This window comes from Zalophus californianus, chromosome 4 (genome assembly GCF_009762305.2).
Source record: "Zalophus californianus isolate mZalCal1 chromosome 4, mZalCal1.pri.v2, whole genome shotgun sequence".
NCBI classification, from domain to species: Eukaryota; Metazoa; Chordata; class Mammalia; order Carnivora; family Otariidae; genus Zalophus; species Zalophus californianus.
In genome coordinates, this window is record NC_045598.1 from 181,465,311 (window position 1) to 181,485,879 (window position 20,569).

Sequence of the window (20,569 nt, forward strand, 5' to 3'; positions counted from 1 at the left end):
AAGACATTGGCACTCCAGTAGCAAGCAAGACAGACCGGATTCCTCATTCCCACAGAAATACAGTCCTTAAAGTTATATCTTACAAAGACTGGACCAGATGTCCAAAAATTTACCCTCAAACTAAGTTATCATTTCAGTGCATCCCCCATGGCTCTTATTGGATAATTATTCATAAGTCATTGTTTTCTTCAGTGACACTGGCAGAAAAGCTAGTTGTATGACAATTTGACAACAATACTAATGTGCTGACAAGGATCAGAATATGCTGCCCCCGAATATGCCACCAAAGGCCAATGAGAATGAACAGATGCAGAAACAAGTCTTCCCAGAGCCTCCCTTACCTGATTAAGACAAGAATTTCTTTTTAAGATTTTATTTATTTATTTGAGAGAGAAAGAGAGTGAGGAATGCTCAAGCAGAGGGAGCAGGAGAGGGAGAGGGAGAAGCAGGCTCCCCGCTGAGCAGGGTGCCCTACATGGGGCTCGATCCCAGGACCCTGAGATCATGACCTGAGCTGAAGGCAGATGCTTAACCGCCTGAGCCACCCAGGTGCCCCAAGACCAGAAACTTCTGACAATGAGGACTGTTATAAATCCCCTCTCCCTGGAAAGTCACACCAAGATGGGCCTGCACACACAAACCCTATCTTACACCAAAATAATCCCTATCTTCCATTTGTTTCCCCAGATCTTTACCTTCCCACAATTTAGGACCCTGGGAGCTCAAAACACTTTTCCTCTCCTTGTCACTTCCCCACAAATTTATCATCCTTCTGTTAAAATGATAGGTAAGCCTCAGGGCCTGACCAGATCTTTTCATTTCATTTCTGGGAGGCCCACCATATGCATATGACATAAACCCTTTCTCTTGTTAATATGTCATTTGTCAATTTGCATGGCCCCAGTCCATGAACCTAAAAGGGTAGAGAAAACATTTGTTTCCTCTCCAACAGTGTAACTTATGGAACCTCAATTCTGGGGCATCATGTCTGGTATTTTACCTTCTCAAGCATTTCTTGGGAAAGACAAAGATATTCCCATCATATGAGAGCAGGACCCAGGGATCAGAGGTGGAAACCCCTGCTCGTGGTCTGACGGCTCCTAAGTGGGAGCATTCTTGAACCAAAGTCTCTCAGACATGAAAGAAAGTCTGTTTTCTTTTTCAACATGTTCCACTCTACCACCTTCCCCTTCTAAATACCACCCCCAAGTGCCATGAAAGGCTTGATGTTGTAAACAAACAGAATCGATCATTTCAAAGTGTTTTGGTGGGCAGAAGGGGTTAGAAATCCAGTCACGCTCCTGGGAGAAGGGACGAGAAGTGCTGTTATGCCCGAGCCAAGAATCTGCCCAAGAGTCTTGTCAAGTGAATTTACAATATGTCTGCACTTTATTGGCACTAGCCCTGGAGCTGGAAATGTGAATGGAGGGAACAAACCCGCTGGAGCCTTAATTAAACATTGTGTTGCTTCCAATTAACAAAGATCACAGATCCACCAAGGTTTGTTTGGCCGGCCAAGTAAACCTACCTTCCCCACTGTACTTCACAGCCAAAAGATGCCCAATCAGATACAGAATAAATGCCATGCTCCATGGAGAGGTAAAAATTCACACAGAAGTCCCACCTCATTTGGGTCAGCCACAGGGAGAGCCTCATGGTTCTCAGTACCTTATGATCCATTCACTCGGCAACCTTCCACACAAGGATCAGCTCCCTCCTCTGTGGAGGACCCAGAGGCTTGGGGGTGCCAGACAACTTGCCCAAGGTCCTTAAACTGCTGAGTGGCAGCTGGCTTCACACTTGGGCAGGCAGTCAGCTCCAAGGCCCAGGAGACAACTCCAGAAGGCGAGCTACTGCCTCTTTAAGAAGAGTTAATGCAGAAAAAGAAGTGAAGAATCTAATATTTGTTGACTGTCTGATATGTTTGAGGAAACCAAGGCTCAGACAAGCAACTGGCCCAACAGAACGCAGCCAAAGAGCCAGGACTGAAACCCCCGTCTGTTTTGCCACCCAAGTCTGTGATTGGTTGGCAACTAAGAAAGGGTAATTTTTAGCTGTTGCTTTGCTATCAGACAGTTTTTAGGGCATTCTTTTATCCTCATTCCAATTTTTTTGGATTAAACATAATGTTTCCTTTATCATAGATGTGAGGACAGGCCATCCCAGCTGATGACTACATTGAGATTCTAATCAACAGCTTAAGGGGAAAAAACCAGAAAGAGACTTGTGATCAAGGGGTGGAGTCTTAGCTTAAGTGCAATGTAGATAGTGGGTGATAGAAACTTCTCTCCTATCATTCAGCAGCCAGGAACCCAGAGCTGGGGAATGGGAGCAGAGGCATCCCTTATCTGGTTTCATGCTTTGGGGAAGAGAGGAAACCAAAGGGTTTTAAAGTATCTACAATATATGACTTACCTGTCTCCTGAGCAGGATAAATGAGTTCAAAGAATTTAAGCAGCCAGAAAGATTAACAGCTAAGTCAGAGTTGTGGGGTTTATATGAGTTCTTAGTGAAAGACACAGAGGATGGGGGTGGGGAAAAGCTTGATAACTTTGCTTTAAATCCTTCAGAAAAAAAAAAAAAAAAAAAGAAATAATAATCCTACCAAGAATTCAGGGCAGTGAAACAGGATCAACCCCGTCCGGGGGAAAAAAAAAAATGCCTTTACTAAGGGCTGAATAGACTCCGTGAGCAGAACGACAATGCACCGATTCAGCGTGGGATGGGAAGCCTCTTCTGACAGTAATTACGTGTACTGAAGGAGCAGAACAGGATCACTAGGTGATGATTTTCCCTTCCTGTTGTAAAGGTCTGTTAGCCAGGCATCACCTGGCATGCAGGCCAGCGGAAGTCTTCTGAAGAAATGGCTAGGTCCTGTTGGTCAATTTTAGCAGGTGCCCGGAGCAGGGCAGGCAAGCCTCACCCCTTCACATGTTTTAATAAGGCCTAAAATAGTTTTATGTTTTTAAATGGTTGAAAAAAAATAAAAAGAACAGTATGTCGTGACCTGTAAAAATGATAGGAAATTCACATTTGGGTGTACACAAATGAAGTTTTATTGGCACATTGCGACACTTACTCATTTACGTGCTGTCCGAGGCTGCGTTTGTGCCAAAAGGGACAGAGTTGAGGAGTTGTGGCAGAGACGGATGGCCCACCCAGCATGAAATACTGTGTGTCTGGCCCTTTACAGGAAATGTTTGCTGACCTCAGGCCTGGAAGCACCTGAAGAATCAGATTCCTCCCACTCTTACCACCCAGGTTCAAGGTTGATTTTTCTTGTCTAGGCTGCTGGGTTGTCACCCTGTTGTACCACGCCTTGCTTCCCTGAACAAATTTCCCTTATATCAGCCAAAGAGATCTTGTTTTAAACAACTTTCCTGAGGTACAATTTGCATACCATTAAATCCACCCATTTTCAGTGTACAGTTCAATGGCTTCTAGGTAATTTAACAAGTTGCCTAACATCACCACAATCTAGTTTTAGAACGTTATTTGTCACCCTAGTAAGGTTCTTTATGCCCGTGTATGGTTAATCCTCCTACCTCTACCCCAGCTGCGGCAACCATCTACTTTTCTTTCCTGTAGACTGGCCTTTCCTGGGCATTTCATATCCATAAAATAACAAATATGTGATCAGAGAAATCTTTCTAAAGCATGAATCGGATCAGGTCACAATCTTGCTTAAAATTCTCCCATAGCCTTCCCCAGTACCTAGAATGAAATTCCACCTCTTTGCCCTGGCCCCCAAGGGCTCACATGGCTCCCCTCTTCCTAAGTCTTTAGCTACACCTCACAGTACTTTTTCCCTTGTTCATAGCCTTGGAGTGACAGCCCCAGATACTTCTCCCTTGCTGTTCCCTCTAATTGGAATGTTCTTCCCCTGCCTTCTCTAAGGCCTGACCCCTTCCTAGCCTTCAGTTATCAGTGTAAATAACTGCCTACAATGGGGTGTGTGTCCCCAAAGGATGCTCTTGTAATTACTCTGCTTATCATTATAAATTCTAATTATTCTGTTTATTTATTGGCTTGATTATGGTCTGATTCCCTGCCAGAGATGTCAGATCCATGGGCTCAGGGCCCTCCTCTGTCATATTCACCATCATGTTCCAGGACCTAGTCTAATGCTTGACATAAATATTCACTGAAGGAGTGAATCAATCAATCAATTATTATTCAGCGAGACCTTTGATAAAATCTCCTAACTGTTCTTTCTCCCTTTTGATCCATCCTCCGTATTTCTGTCCAGTAGAAATATAATGCAAACTACACATGCAATTTAAAATCTTCTAGGGGCGCCTGGGTGGCTCAGTCGTTGGGCATCTGCCTTCGGCTCAGGTCATGATCCCAGGGTCCTGGGATCGAGTCCCCCATCGGGTTCCCTGCTCGGCGGGAAGCCTGCTTCTCCCTCTCCCCCTGCTTGTGTACCCTCTCTTGCTGTCTCTCTCTCTCTCTCTGTCGAAAAATAAAAATAAAATCTTAAAGTCTACTAATAGCCACATTTAAAAGGTAAAAATGAATCAGGTGAAAGTAATTTTAAGAATGTATTTTAGTTAACACAATATCTCTAAAATAGTATCTCAACGTTAAAATCAATATTAACAATTATTAATAAGATTTTTCTGTGCTAAGTCTTCAAAAGCTGGTATGTATTTTGTACTTACAGCCTCTCTCAATTTGGACTAGTCTTATTTTATTTTATTTTTTTTTAAAGATTTTATTTATTTATTTGAGAGAGAGAGAATGAGAGAGAGAGCATGAGAATGGGGAGGGCCAGAGGGAGAAGCAGACTCCCCGCGGAGCAGGGAGCCCGATGCGGGACTCGATCCCGGGACTCCGGCATCATGACCCGAGCTGAAGGCAGACGCTTAACCAACTGAGCCACCCAGGCGCCCTGGACTAGTCTTATTTTAAAGGCTCAATAGCCACCCGTGGCTGGTGGCTACCAGGTTGTGATAATGCCGCTGTTGAAAATCGAAGTGATTTTCCCAGACCACAGAACAGACCATGTCACTCCCCCCTTCACTGGCACCTCATCCCTTCTCAGATGAGGCCTGGGTGTGCTAGTCTGACCCATGCAGAGCTCCCCATGATCAGACACCGGCCCCCTCCCTCTCCTGTCTCTGTCACTCCTGACCTCACACGTTCTTCTCCATCAACACCAGACAGCCTGGGCTTCGTACTCAAACCACGTCCTTGCCGCTCCCCTTCCCATGGGCCTTCCTCTTGCTGGAAGGCTATGAGCAAGGGAGAAAGCAGCATGAGACGTTACTAGAGAATTAGGAAGACCTGTGGGCCAGGGTGAGGGACTGGGATTTAATTTAGCTGCTGGAAACAGCTGTGGGAGGGTTTCAGCAAAAGAGAGACATGATCTAATTCATGCTGTTTAATAGGCCTTCGGCTGCTACTTGCTCCTTTCATCTACCCACACCCCAAACTTCACCTCACGCTTTTTTTCCTCTTCTCTTTTCTCTTCTTTTTTTTTTTTCCCCCAAAGATTTTATTTATTTATTTGAGAGAGAGCAAGAGCAGGGGGGAGGGAGGGGCAGAGGAAGAGAGCGAAGGAGAAGCCGACTCCTCACTGGGCAATCTTGGGGTTCTGGGATTGAGCCTCTCACCTCATGCTCTTTATCTTCACCTCAGATATGCCCTTTATCAGGAAGCTTTCTCAGATACCCTCCCATCCCATTAAGGGTATTGCATTCATATTTGTCTTAGCCTGCTGTACGGGGGTGATCTGTTTGCGTGTCTGTCCCCCTCAGGAGGCTGTGCACACCTTCAGGGCAGGTCCCCCTGTACTTCAAGTGTCCTGCACCCTCAGCCCCAACCCTGGAGTCTGACAGACGCATGACCACCAGCAGTTTGACAACTGAGCGCATGAATATTTGTTTTCTGCCCTTGGTTTTTCATTTGGCTCTCAGAGGACTCCTATATATTTTTTTAATGTTTTATGTATTTATTCATGAGAGGCAAAGAGAGAGAGAGGCAGAGACAGAGGGAGAAGCAGGCTTCCCACCGAGCAGGGAGCCCCATGCGGGACTCGATCCCAGGACCCTGGGATCATGACCTGAGCCGAAGGCAGACGCTTAACCATCTGAGCCACCCAGGTGCCCCGCAGAGGACTCCTATTAATAGCCCTTTTTGTTTTCTGGGCCTATTACCTTTTATTTATTATTCTGCCCTATTCAATCTGCATCTTAAATGATTCCTGGAATGTAGATGCTGGAAGGGACTCATTAGGTTTCTCTTTTTCACTCAATGTTCCTTGAGGGTGCCTGGGTGGCTCAGTTGGTTAAGCGACTGCCTTCGGCTCAGGTCATGATCCTGGAGTCCCGGGATCGAGTCCCGCATCGGGCTCCCTGCTCAGCGGGGAGTCTGCTTCTCCCTCTGACCCTCCCCCTCCCCCTCCCCCCTCTCATGTGCTCGCTCTCTCTCTCTCTCTCTCTCATTCTCTCTCTTTCAAATAAATAAATAAATAAATCTTAAAAAAAAAAGTTCCTTGAGCTCCTCCTCAAGGCAGGTGTCATGCTAAGGACTATGGACACGGGGTGGACAGTTCTCTGTCCTTGCCCCCAGGGAGCTCACTGTCTATGAGTCATGGATGATTACGATGCAGCATGAGCAAGGACATGCAGGAGTGTGACAGCTCTGGAGAGGGCCACCACACTTCATCTAAAGTATGTCAAGGAAAGCTTCCTGAAGGGCCATGATTTTAAATGACACATGCAGGATAAATATTTCAGAGCTAAAGAGTGGGGGAGAGTAGTGATTCCACAGACTTTGATGTGTAGTAGAATCTTTTGGAGGGGGCGCCTGGGTGGCTCAGTCGGTTAAGTGTCCCGACTCTTGATTTTGGCTCAGGTCATGATCTCAGGGTTGTGAGATCGAGTCCCTCATTGGGCCCTTGCTCGGTGTGGAGTCTGCTTGTCCCTCTCTCTCTGCACCTCCCCCTACCCATCTCTAAAACAAACAAACAAAGAAATAAAATCTTAAAAAAGAATCTTCTGGAGGGCTTGATAAAATCCAGATTGCTGGGTGTGGCCCCAGAGCTTCAGGGTCTGGTCTGACTGGGGCCATTTGTGACGAACCCCCAGGTGCTGCGGCTGTGGTGGCCGGAGGCAGCAGCTGCACAGAGACCGTGATGTTAGCACAGCCTTGGAGCAAGTAGAAAAGGCAGATGGTTCAGGCTGGCTGGAACCTTCTCAGGAGGTGCGGAGAGGTGGGGGATGTTGTTGGAGAGGGAGGAGGCCAAATCCTGTCTGCAGGAGTAACGTAGGAGAATTGTTTCACTGGGTCGGGGGGTCGGGACCCAGCTCTGAATAAGCAGGTGGAGATCTCCTGCTCTCCAGGCTTGTACATTTCAGTTTGGGGGAGATCAGTTACCTCTAAGGCACTGTTTTCATCTGTGAAATGGAGATCACGACAGTAGCCTCCGCAGAAGGTTATCGGGATTGAATGGTCACAAGGAAAGAGCTTACAGCACCTGGTTGCTGGCAAACATTTGATCATTGTTATACCATTATCTGCCTAGAAAGATCGCATTTCCCCACTTTGGGCTGATTCCTGTGAGACATGCCTGTTGTGCTTACAATAAAACTTCTGGGTGAGGCGGGGGCACGAAAGCCATAGCCCTGGCCTGGCTTATGTGATTGGAAAGCTGTGTGGCCTTGGTCAGCTGCTTAACGTCTCTGAGCCTCATTTTCAGATTCTTTAAAAATGCAGTACAAAAAGACAAATATTGCACGATTCCACTTACATGAGGTCCCCGGACTAGTCAAAATCATAGAGACAAAAAGCAGAATAGGGGTTGCCGGACTGGGGGAGGGGGAATGGGGAGTTAGTGTTTAATGGGGACAGAGTTTCCATTTTACAAGATGAAAAGAGTTCTGGAGGCGGATGCGATGATGGCTGCCCAACAGTGTAAATGTACTAGACACGTGGAACTGCACTCCTGAAATGGTCACTGCGGGCTGTCTCTACTCGAAGCCCCCATTCCCCTCCTCTCTCTCAAGGCCACTCCCGTTGGGCATGAGACCAGCATCCCAGCGGGACTGACCTTGTCAAGGTCGCCATGACCTCCACAAGGCCAACTCCTCCTCTCACTCAACTTCTCAGTAGCACTTGGTGCCACAAGTTGACCCCTTGCTCCTCGAGGCCAGGTCTGCACTCGGCATCCCCGGCATCACACCCTCCTTGTTTTCTTCTCTCTCTCGTCAACTGCTCTGCTCAGCCTCCCTGGGTGGGTCCCCCTCATCTCCCTGACTGCTGGACATTACAGGGTAAAAGTCCTTGGATATCTCCTTTCTTCTCTCTACACTTGCTCACTTGGGGATGTCATCTTGTCTCATGCTATCTATATGTTGTTGAATCGATTGATCGATCGATTAATCAACAGATGACAGATACAGAGATGCAGCTTCAGCCCCTGAGAATCTCCTTCACTACACACTCAACCATGTATAAAATATTTCCACTAGATGCCCCACATGCATCTCACATTTAACATGTAAAAAGCCAAATTTGGGGCACCTGGGTGGCTTAGTCGGTTAAGCATCTGACTCTTGATCTCAGTTCAGGTCTTGAACTCAGGGTCGTGAGTTCAGGCCCTTCACTGGACTCCATGCTGGGTGTGGACCCTACTTAAAAAACAAAACAAATTCATGTCCTTATTACAAAACTGGCCCCTTCCCTAATCTACTCCTATCTCAGTTAATGATACCTTCATTCTTCCAGGTACTCAATAAAGAATTTATTTTTTATTGCTTCTCTCACACCTCATATTCAATTCATCAGCAGACCTTGCCTTTTTTACCTCAAATATATATAGATTCTAAATTTTCTCACCACTTTCGGCACTGCCGCTCTGGTCCAAGCTACTCTCGGCTCTCACCTGGACTATTACTAATGCGGTGTGGCCTCTGATTAACCTCCTTGCTTCTGCCCTTTCTTCTGTTAGTGGATTCTCAATATAGTGGCCAGAGAATCTCTTTTTAGCATACATCAGGTGTAGTCACACCTCTACTCAAAGCCTTGCAGTGACTTCCCATCTGACCCTGAGTGAAAGCAAATGTCCTTATAATGGTCCAGGAGGCCATTCACGACCTGACTTGCTCCTTCTCTAATTTCATCTCTCACTCCTGTTCCCTCTGCTAATTCCCTTGCCCTTCACTGGCCTGACGCTGACCTGCCCAGAGCCAGATGATGAACTGCTGGGAATGTTTCTATACTTAATGTGGAGGCAGGATCCAAGGACAATTGGACTTTTCTCAGGGGGGACACCTTACACGGCTTCAGTGAGGGGAAGCCACTGGGTCCCAGGACAATTCGATGGCCAAGCTCATTGTTGGGAGCTGACATTAGTAGGAATGATACCTGGCTCCCAGGAGTATCTGGGATGCTGGGCTATGAATGGGCCGTTGCTTCATTTGTACAGATGGAAAGAGATTTTCTCAGGGATATAATTTTCATGCTCTTTCTCTGTCATACAGTTGCATGAGACCGGAGGTGGGTAAGTTTTGTTGGGGTAGGAGTATGTCATTGCAGAGTGGAGGCTCTTCTCATAACTGCAAAGTCAGCCACAGGCTTTTCTGATGACAGATGTGGACCTTGGAGCTGGATGATGACCTTCTAGGAGAAAAGCGGTTACCTACCCTGGTTCCTGGAGGCTACAGGTACCCTGTTAACAATGAGTCACGTTCATGGGCACCATGACCAGCTTGCCCAGTATTGGCCAACTTTGTCCTTTGATTTACAGATTGAATTGTGGCAACCTAGCTTGCTTTCATGTACGTAGTGTTTTTAAGTGGGCTTGTATACTAGATGCTTCTGTCACTCCTCCCTGTGTGTCCTCTGCCCACCTCTGAATTCACCTGCTGTGTTGTGCTAGACAGGCTGCAGTCACTGGCAGCTGCACTGGCCATGTGTCTCTGCTCCTCTGCCTTAGGGTTTTGGCATTTTTGGGGATGGCTCTGCTGTAGCACAGGGAAACCTGACAGAGTAGGGATAGGGAGTTTAGCATCCTGGGAGCAACCCTCAACCAAGGAAGAATGGGGGTCAGTGGATGAATGCCCTGGATTCCTGTCCCAAGGTAGAACGACCCTTTGGTACATTTTACACAGGTTCTCATGGGGTGCCTGGTGGAATTTGAGCCCAGTTACCCATAGGATTAGCTCATTCTTTATTGGCTTGTCTTCCTCCCTGATCCGCTCTCTCCATTCTCTCAGTTGTGTTTTCTGGGATTACTTTCCAAATAAACTCCCTGCACCCACCGTCTTGTCTCTATTCTTTTGGAAACCCCAATTAAGGCAACCCGGCATGTGGGCACAGGATAGAGTCAAAAACTGTCACTCACTGAACATTGGCTGTGTTAGATCCTTTGCTGACTTCTCTACAGACATCGGCTCCAATTCTCCACCTTCCAGATGATGAACCAAGGCATCAAAAGATTCAGTAACCCCCCAGGGTTTCCCACGCCAACTCCTTCCTCATGAGAAAACATCCCTTCCGACTTATTGACACTAGAGAGAGGCAATCTGATGTGAGCTTTCCTGACTTCCTCCCCCACAGTCTCTCATTTGTTCTTCTTCCCACATGGTTTAGGAGGTGAAGCTTCTACAAAGGAAGTAGGATGAGGGTTGGAGTTGGAGGTGGGTGGTCCTGGGTTCCAATCGTGACTCTTCCCCTTATTAGTGTCTGACCCTGGCCAGGTCTCTTTTTGTTTCTGGGCTTCAAGTCCCTCATCTATAAAGTGGGAGTAATCATGTCTTAAAACTGCGATGATTGGATAATATTTTACTAAATGCTGTACTTCCAACCTGTGTATAGAGGCTGCTTCTGAGGAAGAATGCACTCCACATCATGTACTTTTCACGGCTATGAGTTGCACTCTTTACTCCATCAATCACAGTTTCTTTTTTGTGTCTTCATTCTCTCCCTCCTCTCCCACTCAATTGCTTCTTTTCTCACCTTTACAAATATGCTCACATCTCCCCTTTCACTCCCTCCCACAACTGGTAACAGACTGCCTTGTCACTCCATGTTGTCAATGAAGCAAACATCACTCTGCCCCATGATCATTGAAATGTCTATTTATTAATAAGTGGTGCAGTATTTGTTTTAAGATACAACATAAAAAATCAGGTAAGAAGTGTTTGCATAATATATATGGAAATCAACCTAGTAAAGTTGTTCAAATATTGGACAGAGCCAGAATAGAAATTACACATACAGTTTAAAAATTACAGGAAATCATATTATAAAGAGCACTAAAGGCCACTTGTGGAATAGTCGTGTTCCCGTGTAAGCCAGAATGTGAAGAAAGCCTACTTGTAGCATGGAGACAAATTCAGGGAGCAAGGCACCAGAATTCTATGCCGTTAAAGGGGGTTAAAGAAAATACAATCCAAAATCAAATTCAGTGGATTCATGTCACTGAAAACCTCAACCTGCTCTGCAGAGATTGGTGTTTTCCATCACTGCTACATTGGGAAAAAAAAAAAAAAAAAAAAGAAAGGAAAGGAAGAATAACCATATCCCGTTGAAAGCAATGTAGAGAGCATTTTTCTCTTTAAAATAGGAAATGATTGACAGATCTGATGAAGTAGGCCCATCTTTCTAAGGTGATTTTTAAGATGGGGCAGAGCCTGCCTTCTGTCTCCAACAGGAAGATCTCTGATGCTTGGAACATGGCTGCCACCAACCTTGGACGTAGGCCTCCGCACGTGCATTCTCAACCCTCCCAGGAACATGGAGGGTGGAGCTGCTCTCCCTTCCCTTGGAAAAGTGTTCAGAGGGGAAATGGAGCCTAACTACCAGATCAGGTTGACTTCTCACTGGGGAACTGTGATCTTTTTAATATTGAGTAAGAGAAACACAACTGTTGTGAGTGTTTAGCCTCCTAAAGAATGTTTTTGCAGACTCACCTGTCTCTGCAGAATTTCCAAGGTCTGACATAAAGGTCCAGCCTCAGGACAGAAGACCAGAGTCAGGAAGGACATTTGAATTTGTTTGGATAAATCAATGACAGGAGATCCTCGGGGGGGGGGGGGGGAGGTGCAGGGCAGAGAACAAGGGGCACTTGTGGGATTATCTGCAGCCACACTAAGCTCCAAGGACTAATGGATTCCACTGTGAACAAGGTGAAAAATTTACGCAGCATTATTTTCTGCCACTGACAGCTGAATTGTGAACCTCCTCAAAGGAACAGGTAGGACCCACTGATTAGCTGAGTGGAGCAGCTGACGTTGGTTCTCTCCGGGGAACCGATGGGTCTGATTGTTTTACTATAAAGTCCACTGGGCATAGGAGGGCAAGGTATGGGGGACAACCACAGGGCATGATGTGGGAGCATTTCCATTGGCCTGGGAGATGCGATAGGTGGAGAATAATCTTTGAAGGTCCATGAGCTTTGGTTACAATCCCAGCTCTACTTCTATAGTGTGTGGCCTTTGGCAAGGCATTTCCCCCCTCAGGTTCAGTTTCTTCAACTCTACGATGGAGACATTAACACCGCCCACAAGGGGTCGTGGTGAGGACCGTGGGAAGTCAAGAGAGAAAACCATCACATCACATGCAACTCACAAAGACAGCTTAGGGTAAGTTTCTCTCCGCTTCCCGGACCTGTCTTGTGGGCAGAGTGAGACATTGGAAGAAAACATATTCCCGTTTTTCACTCCTTTCAGGCATCAGGTTGTAGTCCATTTGACACATCTAAGAGGAATTACAAATATATTCCTAAGCACTAGGCCAGGCTTTTGACTGCTTAATTACAAGTCACACTCAGGTTATTCTTATATAGAGCCCATGTTTGACTTATTTCCCCAGAACGGGGCTATTTAGAGGCTAAGAAGACAGGTAGACTGATAGTCTAAAATTACTGCCACCTTTATGACTTTGCCTTAGGAGTTTCTGGTTCAGTCTGATTCAGAAGACCTGAACATCCTTCTAGGGGTTTAGCAAGGGCTATTGGGAAGCCTTGCCAAATTCTGGCAAATCTGTCCCAAGCACAGCACAGCATAAGTGGACACCAGCTATGTTAATCCTCATTTGAGCCAACAGGGAGGCCTGTTTACTTTCTAAAATAATTTCCCAGTTACACAAGATGTCTTAAGTTGAATCCTGTCTGCTCCTCTGTAGTTTTAGGTGACAATCCTAGAGAACCAGTTGTGACCCAGCCAAGACGGGCATTCTCTTGGACAAAGCAGGAGAAACAAGGCGCGAGACCCAGAGATCCCATCGTGAATGGACACCTTAGTAGAACTAATGCCTTGGGGTCATATTGATCCCCAAAGAAATCACATCCTATTTCCTAAAACCAAACCCGCCAACTTTTTTTTTTTTTCCAAGGCAAAATCCTACGAAAGGATTGGCTTATAGATGAGGATACCACCTGAGCCATGGCTCTGCAGCTGAATGAGTCTAAGTGATGGGCCAAACTGCTGAACCAGTCCAGGCTTGGCGGGACAAGGAGGGGCAAAGTAGCAGAGGTCAGAGAAGTGGAGGGGAATGCCTGCATGGCCATGAAGTTGTTCTTCATTCCTTTTTTAACCTGCACAGGGTAACAGTGGTTTGTGCCAGGCCTTTGGAGGTCAGCAGGATTTGGGGAGAAGGAACATTGCCTTTAAAGGCATGAGATCAATCATATTCCGGAGATGGGAATAAGTTCCAACCAATGTGTCTGGTTTAGCAGTTTCTCGAGTGGGCCAGGAAGTTCTCCATCTCCTGGGCCAACCCACAATGTTTTCTTCTTGGTTGCTATGTGACTGTCAGTTTTTGATCTCCAATATCTGGACCGGGAGTTAGGAGACCTGGGTTCTTGAGTCACTCTGCCACCCAATCACCCATTCAGCCACGGGGTGACTAGTGTGATTCCCTTTATGCCCGACCTCTACTTCCTGATCTAAGAAGAGAGGTGGTTGTTCTTGGTGATCAAGGTCTGTTCTTGCTCTGAGCATCTAGGAATCTATAAAATTGTATCTCCCTGCATCTGTGGCAATGAAGCAAGCCACTAGTCACAATTTTCCTACAGGGATAACAAAGCTGAGGTTGTTAGAGGCTGGGAACAAATTCCCCTGGGGAGAGTTTGAGCGAGCTTGAACTCTTTCTTCTGGAAGTTCTCCATTCATTGCTAGGGTGTTGCCTGACAGACATCATGGCATGGTTAACTTTGCTCATTGCAACCACTAGTTCCTTCATATTTAATGGTTCCTGCTACTTGACTCTGCCTCCTACAGATCATCCTTTGAGAGAATGGTGCAACATGCAGTATTGTGGGTCCAGTGGAACTGCCACAACCCAGCCACTGCAACCCAGCAGTCCTGCCACCTTCATTCCAACATTCCCGCCCTTCCTTGTTTCACTTATAGAGATGTACTTTTTGAGAAAAAGCCCCCATAAAAGTGCCTGAATTGGTATGGCATTTCCACTGCTCTTTTGCCAAGAAAAAGATTTTCTGGGGGTAAATTTGGAGTTCATAAGTAATACCGAGGACTGAGGCAGTGGACTCCACACACAGTATTAAAAAAGAATATGTGTGACAGTCTCCAGCCACCACTGTACCGGGGTCTTTACATATACCAATTGTCCCATTTGAAAATCAAAACAGACCAAGAAAGTCAAACACTTGTGAGTGTTCTGAAACTCAAATTTTCATCCAGGTCATACCTATAACCTTCCTATCTCTGAGATTCCTACTGCTGGTTTCCCAAAGCACTAAAGCTATGGCGATAGCCTGGTCCCAAGCATGGTTCTCACCTGGGCATCAGGTTAGGGGACTTGTTGAGGGGACTGTTGGCTCAGTTTTGAGTAGCGTAATATCAGTAACAACGGAATGTTGGGTGATTTGGATACAAAGAAAGGACTTCTAGTCTTTTAAAAATTTCATCCCCAAATAAGCAAGCCTTCAAGGATGAGTGAGGACATGAGGCAAATTCCTAAGAATGCCTAAGGTTCAGAAAGCAAAGAAAATCCGTACAGTCCTAAGTGCCTTGGGAGCATATTCACAGAAAACAAAGGCCAGCTGTGTGGCATCTTCTGGGGGAAGCCAGGGGTGTGCTTGTCAGTACTGTCCAAAGTGCAGTCAACTTCTTAGACCACCGAACACATTTCTTCTCTTGCTCCAGGAGAATTTTATTAGCAGTGTCCCACAGGCAGAGTGACACCCTTCTCTTGAAATAGATGTGTCTTGGCTTGTACCATAAGCCTGTCTTGGTCAACACAATGAAATGGAAGTAGCCCAGCTTCTTGTCTGGACTCAATCATTGTAGGGATTTGGAGAGGAGGAGAAAGCTAGATTTCTTCCCAAGAACCTTCTCAGACACTCTAGAAACTCCTTTGTACACAGTGTATTTGGAGCTCCAAAGCCCAAAGCACTGAACCCAAACTCAAAGTCCTCATTCAACAACTCAGTCTTTCCTGAGCTGATGGGGTCATTACCATTTTGATGGAGAATTCTTTCTCTCACTTTTCTCCATGCTCAATCTCCCATTGATTCTAAGTGAGAAAGAGCTCCTATCTGTGTAGTTGTCTTCAGGGATAAAATCAGATACTTTCCATTCCTGGGAGACATAGTTTGAAGGGACCTCCAATATTTGAGGCGCCAGATTCCTAGCTTTTTGGTGGCAGGAACTGTGGTTTTCCTAACTCTGAATTTCCAGTATGTTACACAGTGCCTAGCAGACAATGGTGCTTAGTAAATCTTGTAAACAAATAAACAAATACACTCTACATTCTCAGTAGAGTGGTATGGATTTAGAAGAACAGTCTTATAAATTCTGAGTAGATCCTATTGTATTAGGATTTCCTACAAGTAATTATTCTTTCAACTTACAGTGTCTAGGAATTGCCCTGCACAAAACAGGCAAGGCATAATGCAGTCATTACTGACAAATGAACTCATCTTGAACTATAGTATATCTTGGGGGTTTTCTAGATGCCTTTATTGAAATTAGAGCTTCATTATATCATTGTTATATCTACTAAGTCCAAGCTTTCAGTTCCCAGAAAAAGTATAGGCAGTGAATAGAACTTTCTCAATTTGATGTTTTTTTTTCTTTTCCTCCCACAATTCTTTTTCTTAAACTTTTCATGTGTGCTTGTGTGCTAGTGTTTTACTACTGTCAAAATGCACACTTGATTTCAAGTACTTTCTTCTCAGCCCGACAGGATCACCTCTCACCTAACGTTTGGAAGATAGCTTTATCTCTCATTCATTTTGATCCTCCTAAAAAATGACCCCTTAAAGTTCTCCTATATCATATTGTGACACACACAGAGACAGAACACCTATAATGGGATTACACTTCCACTTGAGGAAATCATTCCTAGTTTTTACAATGGAATTAATTTGTCACAAATTTCATGGGATTCTGCTAAAACTACTGTAGTTTCCTCAGCCAGCTTCAGGACCACCGATATATCTGAAGTAGGATGATCTTGGGTCACATTATTAACCAGTTCTGTTGGATTTTTCCATCATGCTGTTCTTTTGTCAGATAGAAAGGTCTTTGTGGAGGCACATGTTGTTTCTCCCCATAACTGAAGTTCAATCTTACACCTTGAATTCCTGCTTCATCAATGCCAGCCAGGTGATGATGTTGTCTGTGAGCAGGCAACTTGAAGAGTTTTGGCTTGCTTTTCTGGAATGGCCTTTTTTTTTTTTGTCTCTCTCTCCTTTTAAAGGGATATCAAAGCAGAATATTCCAGAGGGTCATTTTTCTCTTTTTTCTTAGATGGGAAAGAACAGCTCTTAAAAAGTCTTATCATTTAGTTATTCATGATCATGTATTTTTTGTCTGCACTGATAATGGCAGCTTACTACATGTTGGAGACATGATGGTAATCGACATAAACCCGGTCAATCCCTGTCATCCTGGCCTTATGATCCAGCAGGGGAGGCTAGACTGCCCTCCTATGGTTTAAGAAATAATACAAGCTCTTATCCTTTGTAGGTTTTTCAAAGAACCTAAGGCAGTCCTCTAACTTTCGATCTGTGGTAACTATTTTTAGCTTGAGGATGAGGAAGTCTCACTTGTCCACCTGAGAACTCCACTGAGTTCCTGGCAAATGCATCTGTTGGTAAGATACTGAGGCCAGTCAGTTCTGCAAGAATATTAATAAGGTAGCTAGAAACAATTGGTGCATATGTGGAGAGTTTGATTCATTCTCCATTTTTGTTTTGTCTCAAATAACTCACGTACATAAAGAAAACACAGTAACATATTAGATGATAGGTAGCTCAATCACTTGTAGTAAAAGATTCTAGGAGGGTCAGAAGCAAGAACCAAGCCCTAAGGAAGGGGCATAGGATTTCTTAGGTCATTAACTCCAATGGCACTTTCATGCATATGATCCATTCTTTTTGCCCTTCAGATTGCTAGAAGGTCAAATGGCAAACCACAGGGGAGGAGGGTTCAGGTCTGAATTGTGTGGTCATTCTTGTGTATTTCCCACCTTAGACTTCAATGCCAACACCTCTCTATTTGTGAGATTCTCCATGTAAAATGCCATCTACCTCTCACGATGCTTGCCCTGGGCCAGAGACGGCAGGCTTTGGTTGTGCATTTCTAGTCAGGGACCACACCCTCAATACTATTATACTCCGAGCCTTTTGCACAGTACCTGTTGACTTGTGGGTTGAAAGGAACCAAGATCTGAGAGACTAGTTCTTCCCTCCAACAAAGTATAAGGTTCCTGCATCACGTCATGATGAAACCACAAACCAGATGTCTGCCACAGCTACCATAGCTTGACAAGACTGTGAGGAGAACATCAGCGGCATTTGCGTGTAGACTGTTAGGCCCTTTGGATCATCCTGATGGTCACCCTGGCGACCATCCACAACCAGTGCTTAGAGGTGGGATAAGAGCGAGACAGTGACAGTGTGGTGTTGTAATTTAGCTGATCTGGCCCAAGCCTAACAGAAACCTTTTCCATCGAAGTGTTTCAGAAGTAGTGACACCTCAAAAGAGGATGGCTTGTGCTTAATATTAATACTTAATTCACTAGGGCAGTGCTCTCCAGAGGGTCTGCTTACATTTGGGTTAATCTTATGGCTACGTGTGGTTTAAAAAATCTGGAGGAGTAAAACTGGACGGTTCTGAAAATTTTTCCCATTTGCATATTAATAAATGTTGAAGCTTGCTTGCTTGAAGTGCTTGTTTTATTCCCTTAGATCCAAAATGCAATGCATCAAGCAAGCATGTTTTGCAGTAAAAGCAAACAGCCCCGTCCTGCTGGATAAATTGTGTACAACAGAGTTCAGGTATCTTGGCACAATTTTTGGGTCCCACCGTATAAAGGGCAGAGTGGTGTAGTAGGAGGAGACCAGGGCATGGAGCGAGTCAGCTGACTGGGTCCCAGCTCTCCAGGGGACGATGATGTGATCCCGGGCTTGTCTCTACCTGAGCCAAAGGTTTTTCATTTTTACAAAGGAGAACTTGGACCAGATAATTTCTGGTTTCTAATTTTCATTTGAGATGGGTATTTTGTACAGGTACCATGGGGAAGAACGTGAGTTGAAACCTCATTTTGAAGGCACTGATCTTAGCTCCTGCCCAGAGGGGCACCCTGCTTCTGATAAGTTTCATTATCTTTGGCTACATAAATTGGAAACTGTTTGAACTTCTGTGTGTATTTTCTCCCCGCCAAGTCCTAACTCCCTCGAAATGCTACACTTGGGATTACCAGGGATGAGGGAACAGGCAGGGTACAGATAATGGCAGACCACGTGAGTTCCCCTCGAGAGCTTTTAGATGGTTTGGAGAGTTTATCCCGAAAAAAAATTTCAAAAGAATTCGTGGTTTTGGATAGGTGATGACCGTCTTGTTCCTTTCCTAGTGTTTTAGCTCAGTTGGCCCCCTCTTTGATACGTAATGCATTTTTGTTCACAAACTATTTGCCTACTCTAGAATAATTACTGGTCTGTTTTACACAAAGGGGCGGTGGTTCGAGAAAGAACTTAAACTACATTCCCTGCTTAACCAAACCAAAACCCAAAGCAGCCAACCAAATGGACAGATAGCACAGCTCGTCAATAATTTCTCCCCATCCTGGTCCAATCATGATTTAAAGTAAGAACAGCAGATAAATGTGTATCCTAGAAGAGATTAGCGGTACCATTTATATATTGTAAAGTCATGCAAACCATGCTTAAAAGGAAGCGGCTTCACTGTGGTGACCTGGGGAGGAGGAAGGCCGTGAAAAGCCCCTGCCCGGGTGGGGGGCCGCCACACACATGCATGTGTTTGATGCAGCCACTGGTGATCTCACGGTCAAGTGTCGGGTGTGAGAGCAAGTGAGCTATACACAGTCTGTCTACATTACAAGGAGGACTCAGCCCACGACCCCTTCTAAATGGGCTTGTTGGGAGGGGTCCATATTGAATCAGAAATCCCGTCCCCTGTGGATGAAAGAGGCATGGAGCCACTGGGGGTGAAGGGGTCCGTATCCGTGTCTGTCTCACCCTCGGCGAGGTAACGTTTCTCCCTCATCCAGCTCGACCCCCCACTCGGGCCAAACACGTAATCGTCTCTGTCTTGGGAGATGCTGAAGCCACTTGGAGACCGCTCCAGCTCCTCATGATTGACCGACATCAGGGACAGAGGCGTGTCACTGTCCCGCGTGATGCTCCGTCTCTGCCGGGGGGAGACCCGGTCCGAGCAGGGGCCGTGCAGTTCAGCCTGGGAATGGTAGCTCACTCGAGAGTCGAGAAGAGTCAAGATCGGCAGGACGGTGGGCCTTTCTGCATATGTCGCTGCTGAGGTGGAAAGCGTCGCTTGAACCTTTCCAGAACTGGGTCCTCCTCGGGGCGGGTTCACCGGGTCATGGGCAAAAAACCCATAGGGGCCGACTTTGTCGAGGGGCAGCTGGTGGAAGCTGTAAGGGGCCTCGGGGGGACCCGCCTCGGAATAGTTGCAGAGGATGGTTTTTAGATCCGAATCTCTGTTGTCCTCTAGCTTCTCCACCTCTGCGGGCGAGGAGGTCCCCTTGGTCGGGTAGTATTCCGTGACGTGCACCTGCAGCCTTTCCATGTGCTGCAGGTGCATATCCACCAGGAAGTCCAGTTTCTTCCCCATGTCGTGAACCTGGGGAGATACAAGGAAGTGGGCGTCACTGCTTTTCCAGGGTGGGGGTGGCTCTTTCCATTCCGGAGGAAATACTGTGTGTGCATGCGTGCGTGTGTGGTGTTCCCTCCACGACAATTCACAACTCCCCAGAAGGCACTGCAGGCAGGGAGAGCACAGTACCATGTAGAGGTTGGGACAGTATTCAAGCCTTAACAGTAACTAATACTTAGAGCACTTAGTAAGTCCCTGGCTCTGCTTGATGCCCCTTAAAGATGTTGACTCATTTAATTTCCCACTAGCCCTGGGAGGTGAAGACTATGATTCTCTCTCTTTTAGAGGTGAGGAAACCGAGGCAGAGAGAGAAAATAGTTTGTCAGAGGTCACAGAGCTGGAAAATGGAAGGGCTGAGATTAAAATTAAAATTTTAAAATGAAAAAGGATATTCTTGATATGCCACGAAAGAGTAATCCTTCAAATTTCCTCTTGCCTCTCTCGCACAGACCCAA

General features: G+C 45.8%; 1 protein-coding gene across 3 annotated transcripts in view; it reads right to left on the minus strand.

The window, feature by feature from the left end:
• Positions 1-11,071: 11,071 nt before the first annotated feature.
• KCNQ3 (potassium voltage-gated channel subfamily Q member 3) overlaps positions 11,072-20,569 on the minus strand; it is a 294,635-nt gene continuing 285,137 nt past the window's right edge. For all 3 annotated transcript variants that reach the window (XM_027570195.2, XM_027570175.2, XM_027570185.2), the window contains one exon: positions 11,072-20,081. In XM_027570195.2, the coding sequence (XP_027425996.1) occupies positions 19,347-20,081 (735 nt within the window). In that variant the 3' untranslated portion in view covers positions 11,072-19,346. The remainder of the gene's footprint in view (positions 20,082-20,569) is intronic.